This window comes from Neolamprologus multifasciatus, chromosome 9 (assembly GCF_963576455.1).
Source record: "Neolamprologus multifasciatus chromosome 9, fNeoMul1.2, whole genome shotgun sequence".
Taxonomy (NCBI): domain Eukaryota; kingdom Metazoa; phylum Chordata; class Actinopteri; order Cichliformes; family Cichlidae; genus Neolamprologus; species Neolamprologus multifasciatus.
The window spans coordinates 13,652,592-13,672,885 of record NC_140447.1 but is presented as its reverse complement, the minus strand read 5'-3'; the positions used below and the strand labels follow the sequence as shown (position 1 = coordinate 13,672,885).

Sequence of the window (20,294 nt, the reverse complement as noted above, 5' to 3'; positions counted from 1 at the left end):
TCACTGCAACGTCTCCTTCGTTCATATTAATAAATTAAAGACAACTGTCCACATACAATTCATGTTGCTCATAAGATTAATGTTTATTTGCACTGCCCAAACTGTTATAAACTGTGAGGATTAGTATTCAAGTATTCCCTTTCCGGCTATTTCTGTGCTGGATATTATCCTAAATATCTGGTTCTGTGAGTTACCTAATGTGGCACAGTACAAGAATAACATTTAAGTAAACATTATGTACATGTACTAACAAAAAAGAAATAAAAAAACAAAAACTTGCAAATGTATATTTGCTTACAGTGCAATCCCCATGCAATTCCACATGCAGTTATAGAAGATGCCTGAAGAAGACCTTATTGATCATGCATGAGCTTGTGGCCTGCCATCCAAATAATAATGTATTATTTCCATCCAATTTCAGTGAAACATCAAATGACAACCCCTCCTCATTTTTATGGTAGTGATATTCACCTACAGAGAAGATGACGTCCGACAATAGTTTGCCAAAAAATATTAGCACATTAAAAGAATCTCATTCCATCACAACAGGACAAACCAAACCGGGCCTTGCCACTCTGCAACCAGCCACAGCATGCAGACATGGTAATGTAAATAGAATCAATCTGAACCATGGTTGCAAATTGGCACAACTGTATACAAAACATTTTGAGCGAAAATGGACAAATAAACATTGTAACCTCATGGTGAACATATGCATTTACCATGGAGTAGCAATGGTTTAAGCACTGGCACAAATAGATCAAAAAAAAAAAAAAAAAAAAAAGCACACAAACAACCAGCCTTAACAAACCTCTCAATCTGTCATTTGACACTATATAACAAATGCCAAAAAACAATCACATTAGACAGGCGTTGGTAAAGGAAAACACAAGTAAAAATCACTGAAAAGCAAAGTTTTTTTTCCAGCGGTGTCAGCTGGGTGTAACAAAGTCTTCACTGTGCAATCATGTTATTTTAAAAAGGCAACAAAATCAAATGCCGAGCATAAAAAGGCAGACTTTAAAACTAACATTCCCTGTTTCTGTGACATAAAACATGACAGAAGTGTTTGATGTATAGCTCATGTAAAAGGTGCAACAAATATTCAAGTAGATACCACAAATCTTCAGTGAACTGCTATGACTTAAACTGAGCAGTTGACCTTTGCCAATTTAACGAAAGATTCCCAAGTTCTGTATTGTATGATTAACATAAACATGTTTAAGTAGAATTATGTTAAAAACAAACAAAACACATTGTTCAAATCTTTCCATGTATGTCCACTTGAGTGAAAAATCCTTGTAGCGATCCAATAAACAGGACCCACAACACCATGTATGGGACCCTTAGGAGTGAATTGAAAGTCATACATGACACAAAAGCTATTACCATTAACACAAAAATTTAGCCACCTGAAATACTGATTGTCATTGACTTTACGTTAAACTACGGCTCTGTTTAAAAAAGAAAAGTAAAAAAAAAAAAGATCTTAAACGTCTCCTATATGTAAAGGATTTGTATCTTCCTGGGTGAATAAAATCTAAACAAAAACGCTGAAACTGAAAATTATTGTGTTATGCTGTTACAAGACTTTTGCTCTTCGTGTCTCAACTTTTGAAGTATTTCGCTGCCATCGATTCAAGATTATTCAGTGTCTATTTTTGATGTTTTGTTTCAACGTGCCAGCTAAAATTGTACACTGCAGGACTGGCAACAGCTAGAAAAGTATAGAATTAAGTTTGCGGCAAAAACAAAAAAGCCAACAAGTAACACTCGGAAGGGCAAACAAACATTAAATGTCAGGTCAACTAAAGCGTTAAAACATTCTGTGAAAATCTGGGTTTTGTTGAATTTGTCATATTTGTCTATGGGCCCTGACTCAGTTGAGTTTCACCTCTCTACATTCATTTCATAATGTAAAACTAAGAAAATGTGGAATAAAACACTTCAGCAACACACTTTTTAAAAGCAAAGTGATCAGTTTGTATACATAACTTGGCTGGATTAACATCTGATGATGCGCTTGAATTTCTTATTGTACAGACACCACCAGTAACATTCACTTTCCCTTTTAGTATTTCTAAGGTACTCTGCACATCTCCTTTTAAATAATACCAGTTAATTAATATCCTATGTATCTTTAAAACCCTATGTACTTCGACTCCAGCAAGACAAAAGTAAGAAAATGCATATATGTACCGATTCGTCTTCAACCCTACGTTTAAAATGAACATATATGACTCCTGTTATTCTGATAGACTTTAAATGCTGGTTTGTATCTGCGCATTTTGGCACTCACAAAAGAACATCTCACTCTCTGGAATTTCACTTCCTGGTTAAATAAAGGTTTAAAAAATTAAATTACAAGGGGTTGAGTGATTAAAAAAATTAATTTAATTAAAAAAAGTAAATCACAAATTCTTCTGAGACTGCACTTGATGGAATTTGATTATTTCTTAATCAAATATCCCTCAAATGGCATCTAACAAGGATTTTACGACACTGACCATCAATGTGGATTCACAAAATGCTTTGGAGGTTTCCTCACATATTTACCTCACCAACACCTTCTATTTCATCATTTTCATTCTGCGACTCAGACAGCAGCATTAATACAAAAGTCTTTTGTTGATCACGAAGTTCGTAAAGAATGGTAAACTTTTTGACAATTTGTTCGTTGGGCTAACAGCCGCTTTGTCCCGGGATGACCTCTTCTGTTAATTGTTCACAAGAAAAATAATTGGCCATGCACACAGTATTGCTAAGAGGTCATTTCATGGCTTTGGGATGGCCATTTTAAATGGTCCATTGGTACATCTCGGGCACTGTGCCTGCTTTCAAGTTCCCTCACTGCGTGTGGTCCTGTAATCTCAAGTCCCAGGTAGGCTGCTAATGAAGCAGCCTTGCATGCCAGGGTCCAACTTGCTACGAGCCACTGCACATAGTGTTGTCAGTGTTTCTGCTGTGGCATGTTCTCACCAGTGACACCTGGTTCCCTTAATCCGTCTTGCCGTTTTCCTGAGGTGTGCCAGCTTTGCTCCGGTGTGCTGATCGTAGGACCTTGTAACATCCACGGGCGATCTTATGCATCCACATTATGTTCATAATGTCCAAGCAGATGCTGGAGCAGATCCAGGCTACACGACCACCCCATGGCACCAGGTAGAAGGCCTCAGTGCCATAGACCGCATACATGCGACTGTAGTAGACTGGCATGACACCGATGCGGACGAGGAAAAACACCACTGCCATGGCAACGCCATTTGCCATGTTGGGCCGGGAGGACTTGGGATAACCCAACACCTCAAAGAACCAGCTGAAACAAAGCACATTTTTTCAGAAAACAATAACAGTATTCAATTTAATCTTAAAAGACAGTAAGTACCTTGCCACATTAAAGTAAATAAAACTCAAAGAACCATCTGAACACAAAACATGTAGACAGGAAATTACCATGAGTTCATTAAACTTTCTAGTAGAGACCTTACGACAGGCAATCCAGACTTAATTTTTTAAAATAAATTAACTAATCCATTAAATTTAAGAACCAGTAATAGTCATTTGGTTTACCAAAGATCTTGGGTAAACCCAGAGATGTTTTATCCTGTGCTGTAGCACGATAAAAATCTGACTTTTTGGAAATATTTAGCAATCAGTAAGTGTGTGCGTGGTAACTATACCTTGGCCAGCAGGGTATAATTTCAATATTAGTCAAGTCTAAGCCATATGTGATCTTCTTTGTGCCAGAACGGGCCTCAGTTACACAGGCCTACAGACTCCCCTCAGAATCTTCAGTCACTGGGGAAAAAACCTTGTTGATTGTTGTGGGGGCCAGTGATTTGTCTAAAAGACACCAGCGCATCTGTGAACACTCCCCATTTATTCTCCAAGCTGTAGTGTAGCTGTGAAACCTGCAACACAAACTGGAGCTCATTCACCTTCAGAGTAAAACTTTTAAATGTGCCAGTTACAGGGGTAAAGCACAACAGCTTATGTTGCTCTTTTTCAGTTCTCACTACAGCTTAGCAAGTAGTTTCCAAGTGTTTGCAGACAAGTAGGTGTCTACCATCCAAACTACTGGCAGCCACAGCAACCTGCTAGCAACTAAAGCAATTGAAAGGTGGTTTTCAGTGCAGCGTCACACATCTCTTGGTGACCAATAACACTTTAGCGACTGCTAGAAACCTCCAGAAACCACTTGAGGAATCTGCATTTTTCTTTGACAACTGGTGGTTGACTTGCATGACTGGGGCCTTAAGCTGAGTTTTCTGTCAACAGGTGGAGATTTGAGGGCCTAAACACACACAGTCATCCATATGATAATCCTAAATATAGGCTGAAGGAAGATGCAAAAGTAGAAAAGGTAGGATATTCTGTGGATGTCACCTGAGATGCATTCCACTTGCTAATGACCAAGGTAAATATATATATAAAAAAAGAAAGACCTAAAGATACCTGAAAAACAGGTCATAAGCAAGCTAGTACATACCGCTGGTTTACACACGGTGTAGAAAACTCAGCTAGCAGGCGGAAGTTAGCAAAATAAGGCAACATTCCTTGACCCTGGAAAAACAAGATGAGGACAGGAAGACAACACGACATGAGAGGAACAACAACAATTCCACTGAAGAATGATGAGCATGATGCTGGTGCACCACCGGGTCAACACAAACACAATTTCTTACCAAGACTGAGACATCAGCAGTTATATGTATGAAAACAAAGATTTAAAGAAACCACAGCCTTAACCATGTGCAACTATGTTTAATATTGTCCTAAGTAGTTCAAGGTGTTGTCCCAACAAGACAGTCTTCTCCTTCAGAGCAGATGGGTATTCCTTTATTTTTGCAGTCCAAAAATTACACTGTCACCTGAGTCCATTTCACAGAGGAGTCCTTGCTTATTGTGAAAAGAAGCTCATCATAAAGAGATAATAAAGAATGTTATTTTGTATAATCAATCTTCTGTTATTTTGCAGCGCAAAAGGATTAAAGTTACAGTGGTCAATTATTTCTTTGGAATTAAATTGAGAAAAAAAAGACTCCCTCAATCTGGGCAGTTACTCTGAGCAAAATCAGATTATATAGATCATACACAAAAAATTAGTTTATTTTCTGTTAAGACAAAAATATTTTAATTTGCAACAATATCATTATTATCAGGTAATCCTTAAAACCCAAAACAATAGGCGATATATAGAAATGCCCACACAAAATGTAGCATTTTTGCATTGTCTGAGTCACCAACACAACAATAATTAAAAAAACAAAACAAAAAAGCATTGTAGCATAAAAGGCCGTTCATCTAAATAACAACAACAATTAAAAAGAGCACATATCAGAAACAGGACTTGATATATATACACTGTACAACTATAAAAACATTCAGCCAGCCACTATTTCAAGGAGCAATCAGAAGCCATGCAGAGTATAAAGCAATACATTTGACTGCCAAACATGTCATTACAGGATTAGGTGCTGAATTCTACTATTTTGTGAAACAGATGATCTGCAGCAGGTTTCAACTGCTACAGTAGTTGAAACCTGCTGCATCAATATAATCATTGGGAAAGTTAGAGGCAATAATAAGGGAAAGATTCAAATAAATGTGATTCATGATTGAGAAAGTGCATTCATTAGAATGAAGTGTAATGATCTCAATCTCAATTTCTGCTGCAATAAGACTGTTTGACTCAGCAGTTTGAAAACCATTTTGTTCCCGACTGCTGGCTACAAACTCAGCACAGAACACAGCTCAAATTAAGGATGCAGAATTCAAAGTTATTTGGCCAGCAGCCTAACTTTTACAGAAAAGACTTACCGTCAGGGCTGTAACAAAAGTTGGTCAAAGAAACATACTTACTGTGTGATACAAACAGTTTACAATTACAAGAAAAGGTTTGTAAACCCTAAGGAATTCAACAATAATTACTCATAAAAATGTGGTTTGATCTTAATCCAAGTCACACTTAACAAAAACAGTTTGACTAAACTAATAACACAACCTATAAACCGATTCTGAATAATAACTCCAGTCCAGTCCAAAAGTAACTAAATTTAGTGTCTCCTAGAACCTCCGTTGGCAGTAGCCATCTTTATCAAATGTTTCCTGTAGCATGATAATGAAGCTTTCTAATCGATTACCAATTTTCTTCCATTTATCCAATTTAGGGCCATGGGGCCTGGAGCCTATTCCAGGTGTCAAAAGGTGAGAGGTGGAGTACAACCTGTACAGGTTGCCAGTCTACCACAAGAATAAACAGAGAGAGGCAACCATTCACATCAATGACCAGTTGCCAATTAACCTAACAAGCATGTCTTAGGCCTGGGAAGAGGTCGGAATACCCAGAGAGAACTCAGGAAGGCACAGGGAGAACATGCAAACTCCAAACCGAAAGGTCTCTGCAGTACAGTGGTTATGAACCCAGCGCCGCCTTTCTGTTAAAAGTCAGTCTGACTTGGTCATTCCAAAGCTTGAACATAATGAACAATGACTGCAATGTGCAGTCACATGGTAAAGAAGCCACAACTGAAAACTAGAGCTTTCAGATAAGCCCTTTTTTCACCATATCCTATGAGTTACTGTTCAATAAAGCTGTGAAAAGCATAGCTGTTTCTTTATTAGTTTAGTCATATTGTGTTTGCCTGCAATTGTGACTTGGATGAATATCACACCACATTTATGAGAAATCAATGTAAAATTCCTAGAAATCCTTCACAGATTCACAAACCTTTTCTTGTAACTGTATATTCCCATCTAGCATTAGCATGCTAGTACCTCTAGGAACTGGTAAGTCCATACTGTGACTGGGCATCATAGCTGCTCAGTACAACACAAGAGCAATAACAGCAGACAAGACAGGAATAAAAAAAAAGTCCCCATCTAGATCAAGACCTGCTCTGGGTTTCTAAATGACAACTTTTTGGTAGTTTTTGCATGAACGGAGATGACACAACCCAACTTCATCTTGGTAGTTTTTGCATGTAAGGTTTGAAGAGGGGCCATTTATGTTAAAGTCAGCAAAGGACAGACAGACAGACAGCTATATTAGAAGGAAACAAACAAAAAAATAAGATGCCACAACACAAAGCAAAGAAGAAGCAACACTTACAACACTGAGAAAAACAAAAGCATGCATCCAATATTTTTGAGAAGCTACACTTAACTTTTAAATAAGCACAAAAGGCTGCCACACAAAATAATTAAATTACTTGAGCAATATTTGTGATTGGCTACTTAATAGAAAAGCATAACAAAAAAATTACATTTTGCATTTTTTTTTTACTAATATTTCTCAGTAGGAGTCAGTTTAGCTAGAGCTATGTGCCTTGTGTAATGTTTTTGTTTCATTGGAGTGCAATGGTTCTGAAAAATCCGCACAATCCACAACCTTGTTGGCCCATGATGCCCTATCCATTGCCCCCACTGTTGAACTTCATTATGTTACAAATGGAGACAGTGATATGATATTTTAATAAAGTTAAGGTTCAAGTAGCAACAGAAAGTTAATGCAATGATATTATTAAGATTACGTGACAGCCATGGCAGATCTGAAGGCATTGCTACACTAGCTTCATCTAACTTTGGGGACATTTCGGGTGCGTTAGCAAAGCTTTCTGGTGAAATAGCTCAACTGTAAAAGAATTTTTGGAGTGCTTATTTAGTGTAAAATGCATGTGTTTGAATGCAGGCTAAGAAATATAGGTTGAGAAAGAGTTTCGGTAATGTGTATGTGCAATGATATGCTAATTAGCCATGTGCTCATGTTGCATAAGCTAGTTAGCATGTGCAGCAGTTATCGCTCAGTCGTCCTACAAAGTATGAACTGTGGAACAGTGGATTTAGAGAGTCATTACACCCCTAGTTTTGACATAAACAGTTCCACATAAACACATTCAACACATTTAACTAATAAGACTTTGACAACATATGACAAATCTGGGTGGGAACAAAACTAAATAAAATGAAAATGACATCAAAGGTTAGCCAACTTTTGGGGGTGATTACAACTAATTTATTGCGGCTACATTCATGCTGCTGTTCCATGTGCATTTCAGATCTAGTCTGAGAAAAAAAGTCATGAGTGTCCAGTAACAGTATGGCCTACTTCATCTCATTTACCGAACTGTTTTAGATACAGGCGCTCCGTTTCTACAGATACGACTGATTTACAGTCAGTGTTAAGTCAGAATTTTAAACCAACCATATGACACCATTTCACTGCCATTACTAACACAATTATTGTTCAGATACAGAAACACGGAAAGGTAATATTTCTCATTAGCAATGCTAAAAGATGGAAAAAGTAAATAAAATGTCTGTCAGATTAACAAGAGAAAAGAATATCTGTAAATCCAGCCACGACTAAAATAGACAAGAGCAGGGAGTGAGACGTAAATATGTAGAGTGTAAGCTTTACACTACATCTATTAGTGCCAAGTAATTAAAAACATCTTTTTAGATTAAAAAAAAAAAAAAAAAAAAAAAAAGCAGCTTGATTAATTGGGGGCTACTATCAGAGTGATGCAAATTCCATGCCTTTCTGCATTTTTGCTCAATATAGAGAACAGAGAGCATTTATTTACTGCAACTGTAAAATAAAGTTCATGTTAGACTTTTTGGAGCATTAATTAATTTTTATCCCCCAGACTCCTAGAGTAGACCCTTGAGAATACATTCAGCATGGTATTTGAAAAACGGGCCTATCTATTATGCAATGGACTTTATCATCTTGGCATGGAGTGTAAGAGAGGAGCCAGGACTAGGCTCTGGCATAAAAGACAGACAAGCAGAAGCCAAGGTACTGTAGATAGGCAGGTAAGTAATTAAGAATGGTAAATACTTTTTGTTTTCATGCACAGTAACAGGACAGAAATCTCTGCCTGTGTAGAGCGCTTCAAAGCTACGAGCATGCACACAGTGGTTACAGTTGAGCATTCAGTTGTGCTAAGCTCAGAAAAGTTTAGCTTACACCAGAGTCACACAACATTTAAAGGGGGGTCAGTAAAACAAAAAGCACAGAAACTGTAAGGGCAAGGTGAGGGGGGAGGGGGGCAGGGAGAGGGTCATCAGCCAGTACCGTCACTGAGCATTCCATGCAAAAAATACCATAGTCATTCATTTCCCGCGATTATGCGACAGATCCTGGCAACCTAGAGGGTTTCAGATTGAACCAAGAGTGAACAGTGCCACCTACAAATGCTGGATAGAGTCACCATTGGCACACCAAAGTGTATGGAAGCAATGCAGCATACACACGTTTTTATCTTTAATTGAATTATTTTTTTAATACAATGAGCACCACTGATACAAGATCCAGCTTGCACAACAAACAGCTGATTTATTGTTTTATAAGGTACATCATGGCCAAACGGAAACGTCAAACTGAACTAAATCCCATCAAGACTATTACTGTTTTTCCTACAATTTTCACAACACTATTCAAGGTGTTAATGTGCCAATCAGCCATTTTTAGGAAAGGCATCAACCACCAAAGAACAGTTATCTTATCACTCGCACACTTGAATAATGCCAAAACTGAATGTTCTGCTATGGAAAAATAAAGAAACTAATACTGCTACTTACTAACTGATAAGAATGCTTTACTTTCTCTAGCAGTTTTTCCCTTGCACTAAAATAAATAAAGACAGAGCTGAAGCTTTAACTATCTGAGAACTTATCTGATGTGTTTGCATGGGATTGATGTATCTCTTACACAGACCACACTGGCTCTCCCTCGTACATATTAAGCTCACCTATGACTATCCATGGCTATGTATCACACCCAGCTGAAAAAGGACATAGCTGTTCACCCTTGGTTGTCTCTTTCCCATCTTGCCTGCACGTTCTGCTATTGGGCAATAGGGCACTCACCAGTACATAGTAGTAAGCATACAACGCTGCCAGATGATGAACTACAAAAAACTTGTCGCCTATTGCCTTCCAATAATAAAATATCAGCAGCAAATCTGGAAAACAGAAGAAGAGGGCAAAGAGGGACAGCATGTCATTGGTGTAATCAAGGCAATCTAAGTGCATACAGAACTATTTGGAAACAGCAGCTGGCACAGTACGGCTGAACTACAAATATGTCATCAAGCATCAAAGTTTATCGCAAATTTATTATGTGCATGTTCTTTTTCACTCACTTTAGCAAAATTATGCAGACAAACTGAAAGCTTTCTCTTACCCGATATGAGGTAGCCTGTTGTAATTGCGACGTTTGTCTTGACCAGTGTAGGATCTCCCCTATTGAAAAAATAAGAAATTAATTTGTACTGTGTGTGACTTACACTTGATAAAATAGATTCTGACACAAGATGCGCAAAAGAATGAGTCTACATTAAAGTGTGTGTACACATGATGGGTGCAGTATTGTGAGGCAGAATTCACACTTTAGCCTCAGTCACATTGAAAAAAAGGAGAGAGGGGGGAAAAAAACAAACAAACAAAAAAAAAAAAAACCCAACATGTCCAGAGGTTAAATGTACAATGCCTTTGAAACCACTGAGCAACAACACGTGATTGCAAGGTTGCATGATAGCAACCTGTCTCCAAATTTGGATTGAGGTTAGCTCTGGTTTAGGCTACTTGTCTAGCTGTTGATTTTAGCATAGCACATGTACATTGTAATACATAACGCTAATAATTCTTTGTCATTTTTTAAATGGTATAATTGACTTTATAAACACATGGAGATTCAGAATTTCTAACTAATTTATGGTATTTAAAAAAAAGAGAACAAAAAAGAACAAGTAGATGTTAGCAACTCAAGCTAGCTAGCAAGTTAATGCTACCAGTAACTTCTATAAAAACAAAAACTGCAAGAAATTAAAAAAAAAAAAAATAAAAAAAAGAGTTCCAGATGAATGTACAGTTATAGTTACAAGTTATCTCAATATACTACAGCTACCAATGTTTCACTTTTACAAGGGAAAAGAAGACTGTCCTTTTACAAACCTAACACTAGCTTAAGCTTAAGTTATACACAGACTTGGCTTCCAACACTAAAGAGTAATTCCAGTCCAATAAAGAGCAGGGCAGGGTTACTAATAGTATAACTGATACAGATAAAGACTCAGATAAATAAATGTTACACATTTAGCACAAAGACTGTAGTAGGTAGGTAATCACCTGATTAGCCAAATATTGTAACCATTATTACTTAAAACAATTATGCTCACTATTTGATATTGACACAAACCAGAAGCTGTCTCCCTTGCACACCTCTTCAGTATTTGGAAATTAAATTTAAAGCCTGAAAGGCATCTTTAACTACGCAAAGGGGACATTAATGCAGAAAAACATAACTTTCATTATGAAATAAACCAAAACTTTTGAGAAAAAAAATGGTTAAAAATATTAACTTCCAAGCCAAAACTCTTACCAAACTGGATCTTCATTGACTGCATCATCAAAAAACAGAATGTAAAGACAGAATATTCCCACCAACAAGGCGTGAAACGTTGATACTGTCCTGAAATAAAAAGAGAGAAAAAACATACAGCCTTGATTATCTGCTCATCCCTGAAAAGGGCAGATGATGACACAGTAATGGATAATATACTTTCTATTCATTAAAAGTGCCTTGAAGCTGGTCTGTACTTCAGACAGAGGAATTTTTAGTACTCACCGTGGATCAACTGATTGCCTGTCACGACTGCACACAGATTCAGACCAATTAAACTAAGAGATTAAACACTGCTGAAGGGTCAGACAGAGCGGCGCAGTCCCATTCAATCACTCAAACAGTGAGACAGTCCACGGCCCTCAGCAGTCACACAGACCCTGACAGCCCCACTGTATAAATACAATACTGTGAAGTCATGGACTTTAAGAGGGATCCCTGAATCCCAGCCTGTATCCCTTTCCAGTAATAATTCATTTTGATTTCCACTTTAAAATCACGTAGCCATTCTGCTTTCACAGGTGCTCTCACGGATAATGAACTCAGCAAAAACAGGACATGTAAGAGCAAGAATCATGGAAGCTGTACCAGGCTAGTTTAGTCTGATCATTGGGAATACCAATCTAGTTAATCATCATCCCCCCCCCCCCCCCCCCACCCGTGTTGCTGGAACCTTACACAATAGCTGTAGAGAAAATATCGCAATGAATCCTACTTGTGAGTCTCCTCTGAATGCCACTGTAAATATGTGGGTTTAATGTTAGTAGACATGTTTGGACCGAGCTAAAACAAATCATCCTCTGTTAAACATAGAACAGTGTCACACTCCATGCAGCCCAGTGGAAGTAAATACTCATGACTAAGTGAGAGTAAGAGTTCGGTCACCTCGAGTTCCATTCCACCTTCTGCTTGTCACTGAGGCCAAGAAAGCCAGGACTGATGCGTACAGACAACCAGGGGCTGACTCTGTGGAAGAGCCACTGGAAGGTGAAGAAGCTGGTCACCGAGATGACGAGAATAAGCTGGCTGAAAGGGTCCATGGCCACCCAACCTTACTGCAAGAGAGAGTGAAGGGTAATGGTTAGACAATAGGAACAGTTAGCAAAGTTTATTTTTTTTAAACAACATTAACCTGAGGAAAAAAAAAAAAAAGGAGAGAGAATGCAATGAAATGTTTCACCAGCATTGACCATGTGAATACACCATCACTTGAAGCACCGAAAACATGCCTACCTGAAAATCCACAACTAAATACATCAACTCAAACCTGTCAGTAAGGCCCACGGGTCTTAAACAGAAAAGGTGTCTTAAACCTTGAGGAACAAGAGAGAAATGACCAAGTAGCCACGTTTTTGACTCCATCTACTTACTAATTCTCAACTGCAAACCTCTTAAGTATAAGTAGTCATCAAATCCGTTTCATCTACCTTTTCAAATCTTCAGAGCTTGCACTGAAATCTGAATGATTAATGCGAATTTCTGACTGGCGGCCCAATGTGTAACGACACAGGAACCGCTTCAGGCGGAAGCAGAAACTTTGGGTAGAAGGCAAAACTATAAAGACTTCCTGTGTGCGCGCTGACATCAGGCTCTGTGGTTTCAGCACATCCCGTTTAAAGCCAAACACACTTTCTTTTCCCTCAAGTTCTACATTACAAATGTGTATCTATTGTAAGGCTTTTAAAATAAGCAGTGACAGAGAATTGGAAATACACAATTTAATTTGCTTTTAACCGATCCCTGACTTAAATTGCCCATATGGAGGGCAGGGATAAGGAGTCATAAAAGCCATTTACATACTATCCAACTTTATGCTGCAATATAGATTACATGCAAAGTGCCATAACCGACACAATCCATTCCATCAAAATTCCCCTCATTATTTCTAGCATCTTTTTCCGCGAGCTGCACATTGCAAAGCAGTTACACTGAAGCATTTGCACAACTGAATGATATGCATGCATTTTCGTCTACACTACCTGCATTTGCTTTCATTTTTCACATTACAACGGATCAATCAAGTACCTGATATATTTGCAGAATCAACAACGCTGTTTGAATTAAAATCCTATCAGTAGTCGTTCCTAGCTAAGACGTTTATGATGAGTATCTAGAACTTACTTTTCTAGACCTGTTTGTCCAGTTTGAACTCTGTAGGTTGGATTGCAAATTATCCTTTGATGTTTTTTGTATTTTAATTTAACCCCCCAGCCTTGACAAATGTCTCTCCACCAGCATCCACAACAGTAGCACAATTTCTGCAACTGGATCTATGAACCCATTAAGGATTTCATAATAGAACATGTGGTAATGGCTGCAACAAAAGTATAACAGTAACTACAGATGGCCTGATGTGAAAGGGAAAGGACTGTGTGCACTGACGAAAAACAGACACAGCCCGTTGTTTATTCACAGATCAGCGGATAAATGACAAGCTTGAAATCAAGTATTCAAAACGCTCTGATAGATATAGTTGCTGCTGAATATTCCTTCCCTAAAGCTGGCCTCATTCTCTGGGAGATGAATCTGTGAATGTCACTGAATCACTCACACTCACATTATGAATAATCACCTCTACACAGGGAGGAAGCGGGACATGTCCAGAGGCAAGTGCTTTGTGTGGGATGTAGGTCTCAGAAGCACTTTCAAATACAGCATATTCATTCTCCAGCAATAACAGTACGTGGCTTAAACGTTACAGCTCTATGGAAGGGTTTCAACAAGCAATGAAATGTTGCACCATATACTTATGTAGCCAGAAAACTAGGATACTGATTGATAATATTTTTTGAAATTATAAAAGAGTTTATCAGCATGCTCACAATTCATCCACAAGGGGACACTGTCGATGAAATATTTCTTAGCAATGTAAAGCCTAGCAGCTCACCAAGGTCAGTGTACCGGGCTGATTGTGTGTCATGCCACTGGATACGTGCAAACTTTGGCCTGCTCGTAGGACTAAAGGGAAATTCAAAGAAGGACCAATAAAACGTATCCATGAACTGTCCGAGGAAGAGTGAGAACAACACATGATGCAAGTGATTCTATAGTTGTCAGACAATTATATCACCAGCACTTCACATCAATATAATTTCCCTGCGCTGTGCAGAAGAAAACTGTAAAGAAAGAAAACTGAAGGGTCACGCTCTAATTAAATCCTACGACACCAATATATATCCATGTTTAAAATACCCACTGTTCTTTTTAAACACATTAGTATAAAACACAAGAAAACCTTAAAATATTATATTTGGTTCCAAGACATTTCAAATCAGACTTAAAGCAAGGCCAAACCTGACAATAAGTCTTCGTTTCAGCAGCTCACTTATTCTACACTGACCATGGCACAGCTCTATAGCGTATGATGCAATTTTCCTCACGGGATCACAGTGTCCTGCAACCTACCACTTTGCAAGTCCAACTGCTACTTCCCCACTTCAGCATACGCTTCAAGGCTCCTTCAGCTCACATAGGTAACTGCCCAAGCAGCCAACTCTTACGCCCTCCACCAGCATGCTCTTGTGATCTTATCAAACCCCACACAGGCTCTGTGTATTCTGGCCATCTCTTTCTCCATGAAAAGTGAAACCCACGTCAACATGTCTGCTTTCTTCAAAAACCTCTGACATCATGTCACCTGCTTTATGGGGGCCAATCAGGAGGGCTTCCTGGAATTAATACTACTTTGACCCACATAGTGCCAATGAAACATTACAACTCACCTACAACTTTTTAAAGGGGAAGTTTACTCCCTTATTTTGGAAAGGAGGTCAGGGAATTCAAAAACAAGAACTTCACAGAAAAATGAAATAAATGTAAGCGAGTCCAGACCACTGAACTGCTTTATGTTAGATTTAAGATATTTGCATAAGGCCTGTGCCAGTCGTTGGTAAGAAGCCAAGTCAGTTACATTTCAAAGGCATATTTACATCCCCCAAGCAACAAAACAGAGCATCTCCCAGTACAAGCACGCAAAACACATATCTCAGTCCCAGGAGCTCTGGCCTTGGTGATTATATACCTGCATTCGTTTCTGTGTCACGTCAAAGAAATGTTTGAGGGCAAATGGTGTGCTTCACTAAAGCACTATAGTAAAAGGGGGGAAAAAAAAAAAAAAAAAAAAAAATCACAAGGGAACTTAAAGGCCAAAACCAGAATTCTCTCCTTTAGGTAGAAGGTAGAAAGACTTTTGTTGCTAAAGGGACGCTTGAAGAGCCAACATAGTGATGATGGCCCCAGAGATATTTAAGTAAAGCTAATCCCTGTACTTCCTACAGGGAGTGAGGATTGATTTTGGTATACACATGCATGTTTGTGCCCTACCCATGTCACACAGGGTCTTGCTGCCAAGGCAAACGGTTACACATATAAATGAGAGTGAAGCAAAAAGAATGCTGTGCAAATTAAGGACCGCACAAAGCACCAATAAAGCTACTATTTTTTAAGCAACAAATGTTTCCTTTGCAATTACAGCACAACAGAAACACTGGTGTATAGATTATGTCAACTTGAGGTGCATATTCATGTTCATCACAAACAGCCTTTTATTGCATTAGCTTAACCGACAAAACCCCAGAGATAACAGCTATCACAGTAGCGCTTATCAACTTTCTCGGTCAAACCGGGTTTTCTGCTTCAGGCTCTGCACACTTAGAGAAGCGCCTTCATGCGTTTCACACCTCATTTGACTGATTCTTATGGGTTTAGCCAATCAAAAATTGTATCAGCTGATAATGATGATGGAAAAGCTACTTTTGGTTGTTCCCTTGCCACAAGGAGTCACAAAAGGGGGTGGCTTTGTTTTGATATGGCCGGATGCCCTTTCTGGAGGAACCTGGAAGGTAATCTGTGTCTCCAGCTGAAACTGGCGATGCTGCCATTAATGCGCTGTTGATAAAAATGGTGATAAAAGATCTACACCGAGTGTTGAAAATATAACGGATATGCAACACTGTTGAAAATAAGATGAGAGATTAGTGCTGCAGAAATTCATTAATCTGGTGCTTTAGCCCACAGGGCGGTAAAATAAATATTTTAATTTGAGTTCATTATTTTAATGCCGAGTGCGCTCTCAGTGCTGCTGTGTATTTCTAACATGACTGATACACATTAAAGCTCTGAAACATATAAACATTAAGTGTTACTGTCCCACAGCCTGACAGGAGACGTGGAGATGGCTTTCGTTTGTTGGGAAATCAAAAGGGAAAATGATTTTACTCAGTGAGATTCTTGGCATGTTTTCTGTTTTCTAGTAGCTGCAATCCCAGAAGAGTGAAAGAGACTCAGCAGCAACAAGTATAGACATTTATACACTTCCTGCACCACCAGATTAAAACACTGGATGTTTACGGATTGGTGGTTTTAGTTACACATATAAAATGCATTCCTCCAGCAGAGAATCTATAATACGCTTCAAAAAGAAGAAGCAGTGAAAACGTGGCGCTCCCGGCGGATTTTAAACAGATTAGTTACCATGGTGACTTAGCCAAGTAAAATGACAGCCACTTTCGTGACAGAGAAAACTCTGACTTTAAGCTCGACATAGCCCGATAACCCACTGATCTCGCTTCACTACGGGAACCTCTAGAAATGTGGCTTGAATCACTTAAGGAAATTAAGCCTTCTGCAGCTCCAGAGCTATTTATTCCTTATTTAATGTTCTGTGCTGTCAGCAGCTTGGACAGAAAACACCAAATCGGGTCCCGCCTTGAAACTGAGTCTTGCCTAGAATTTCTGGGAAATGAAAGACACAAAACCGGAACAGGTTTCTTCCTGGAACACAGCTATGACAGTCCATACGTTGCTATAAGGACTGGCGTATGCGCTTGCGTAACACAGCTGAACCTCTTTTTTTTAAAGAGGAAAAAAAGAAAAAGAAAGCGACGAACCAATGGCACCACGAAAATAACCTGGGTAGTGCTGCATCGCCGCAGGATCGTCTGCTAAACATACAGTGCATGATCAAATGCCCGAAGCAAAGATGCTTTTGACCAGATCTTCATTTCCTTTCAAACAAAGACGCGGGTATAAATAACATCACTCACAAGGCCAGTTTACGCCGCACTGACTGCATGCCTGCTTGCCTGGCCAGCTGCTGTGGCGTATGGAAAAGAAATGGCAGTGGCCTAGCCGTGTCATCGTATTGTAGCCTCGTATTTGACAGCAGACAAAATCATCCCAAACGGACCTACCTTATGACGTTCATTAAGATATCTGGCGTCTCCCCCTCTCTCAGCTCGTTATGGTTTCTGGACTCGCCTCCATAAGCGCTGAGCAAACGGCACAGCCGTGTCGAATCATTTTCTTGATAAACAGGACAGACCGCCTCCTGCTCCGCGCACACACGAGCTATTTGTGGGGGATGTGAAGGGACTGGAGCTCTGTGCCAGTATTTGCTGTGTTTACCGAGAATTCCCACCGACACCAAACGCGCATAATGCAGAGGTGCAGATCGTGCAGCTCGACGCTCGATTACAGAAACGATGGAGGGGGCGGTGTTGGTGAGCGACTTCTCTAACCAGCTCCCTCTCCCCGTCTCTCTCGATATCTCTCCCTCGTTCCTATAGGGCTCAAATTGCAGCTGAATTCTTAAAGAAACACACATGCTCACTAACCACCACAGTAGTCTGTCCAGAAACACTCACTGGATCTATTTATAGCCCGGGTTCGTTGAACTGATACAGACAAGATAACCAGCAAAGCGAAACTGCAGGCATGGCCTGCTGGTCTTTACTGGCAGCAGAGCTTCCGTATCGAATAATCTGAGCGTGCCATGGGAGTATTTGTAATTACTGCAGATTATAATCACAGCAGATAATTAGATAATGCACAACGGCAATTCACCATCTTACTCAAGTCACTCGTGCCTGCAAATGCCAGCTATACGCCCATAAACAGAGGGGCCGATGACAGCTAAAATGGCCCGTGATTGCAAGGGTAAGCTGAACGAGGAAGTCTGGCTGTCTGCAGCCTAGAATCTAGATCGCTGCGAGCTGATTTGCAGATCAAATGGTCTAAGGAGAGATCTCGAGAGCTACTGTCCTGCAGATTTTAGATGCATCCCCAGTCCAACACAGCTGAATCAAGTGGTTGAATTATCTCTTCAGCGTGCCATCAAGTTTGGCAAAGGCCAGGTAACACGCCATTCATTTGATTCAGGTGTTTCGAAACAAGGATGCATCTAAAAGCTGCAGGACAGCTCTCCTCTCGAGTACTGGAGTTGGAGACCCCTGGTCTAAGGTGTCACTGTTATATGCACTGCACCATTACACCAGATAAGAATTGGGCTTTCCACATTTCATCGATTTGAACATACACCTCTTAAACTCATCAGTCCTACCGAAAGGCATTTAAAAGCCGATTAAGCGAAGGTTTACAGAGGTTTCCGGTTACAGCACGTTTAACAGGATCGCCAAGCATCGGTGTGTGGGCAGAGAGTACAAACATCGCTAATGTAAAGGTATTTCTTGGCTCTTGTTTGTCAAGGGCTGCCATGTTGGATCTCTTGGCTATGATAAACCCCCATTTTAATAACCTGATCAGGAACAGTTATTAAAAGACACGTTGTACAATGATTAACCTGCCGAGTTTAGCTCTGTGACAAAGTGGAGGAGCAGTTGCAATGCTCTCCATTTGTCCCATATGTGTTTACCTTTTTTTTGCACATTGTACACATTATTCTGTTTTTATGTATTTCCTATGATTTGCTATTTGTTAAGTAACATTGCTTCACTCACTATCCCGGGTTTGTTTGTGTAAGCGTTCTGTTACCGGCAAATCAAACATTCTGCAAATTAAGACAAATACTAAGTTATGTTTCTTTATATTTTATTATGTTACAGATTAAGTCATTTGTTCATACATACTTTGTGGCTATGTCCCAATTAAGAGAGCGCACGCTTGAAGTACGCGCACTACGCATACTACGTACGGTGCGTACTATAAGTACGAGAAGTGCGGAAGTGAGAGGCTTGTGAAATGGGACGGTCTAGCCCTTCGTTGCGCTGTTCAGGTTGCCTAGCAACCATGATACTAACCGCGAGAAACGTTACATACAGCTTTGTTTGACAGAAATGAAGGAGAAAAATGTTTTGTCATGACATCACTTTGATTAGTTGAGTATCTGAGGCTGAGACCACGGGACTGTAAAACATGATTGTTGGGCTTCATTTCTGTACTGAACAGTCATTTAAGATTAGTTAGTAAATAACAATTAGCTAATGTTGTTCATGAGACTAAAATCATCTCACTGTGGTAATGTAAATATAATATGGCCAATATTATATTATTGTCAGATTATTATGATATATATATATATATATATATATATATATATATATGTATATATATATATATATATATATATATATATATGCTTTAAAACCAAGTTAACGCTGTAAGTACAAACATCACTAATGTCACACAACTTTGCCGTCATGTGGCCAACAGCAATGTTTTAATGTTCTTCGTTATTAAACATTCGCACATAATTAAGTGACGTCATGTTCAGTACTTACTTTTGACAGTTCACTCTTGGCCGCTCCCTTCTGCCGTATTTTGCGGCAAAATTATCCACACCCACCGCCGCGCTATGAATTGTGGGATATATGGGACCACGAAGCGTGCACCGGACCACGCTTGATATTTGGGGAAATCGACGGCGCATTTGGAGTATGCATTTGAAGTACACTTCGGATTGGGACAGCCGTCGTCGCGTGGCGGTGACGTAATCGCACTTGAAATGCGTTGTAGTGGCGGCACTCCGTCTCTATTTCACTCTTCTGTACCACCTTTAGGAGTCAGTCCGGCAACATGCATTTGAAACGCGAGCAAGTCCAGGTACTTTTCTTGCGTAAAAGATGTTTATTGGAACTTTTCATTTACATGG

At 39.3% G+C, this 20,294-nt stretch overlaps 1 protein-coding gene across 3 annotated transcripts; it reads right to left on the bottom strand.

The window, feature by feature from the left end:
* Nucleotides 1–58: 58 nt before the first annotated feature.
* Nucleotides 59–18,505, bottom strand: LOC146511237 (TLC domain-containing protein 4-B-like). Of its 3 annotated transcripts, none has more exons than XM_085173435.1 (7): nucleotides 18,259–18,505; nucleotides 12,293–12,462; nucleotides 11,387–11,476; nucleotides 10,190–10,248; nucleotides 9,874–9,968; nucleotides 4,490–4,563; nucleotides 59–3,316 (listed from the first exon to the last, which is right to left on the bottom strand). In XM_085173435.1, the coding sequence occupies exons 2-7, from the start codon at nucleotides 12,445–12,447 to the stop codon at nucleotides 2,998–3,000; spliced, it is 792 nt and encodes a 263-aa protein (XP_085029561.1). In that variant the 5' UTR covers nucleotides 12,448–12,462; nucleotides 18,259–18,505; the 3' UTR covers nucleotides 59–2,997. The 3 variants fall into 3 exon arrangements, with proteins under 3 accessions (XP_085029561.1, XP_085029559.1, XP_085029560.1); XM_085173433.1 differs by lacking the exon at nucleotides 18,259–18,505 and adding an exon at nucleotides 17,599–18,238; XM_085173434.1 differs by lacking the exon at nucleotides 18,259–18,505 and adding an exon at nucleotides 17,452–17,592.
* Nucleotides 18,506–20,294: the final 1,789 nt, after the last annotated feature.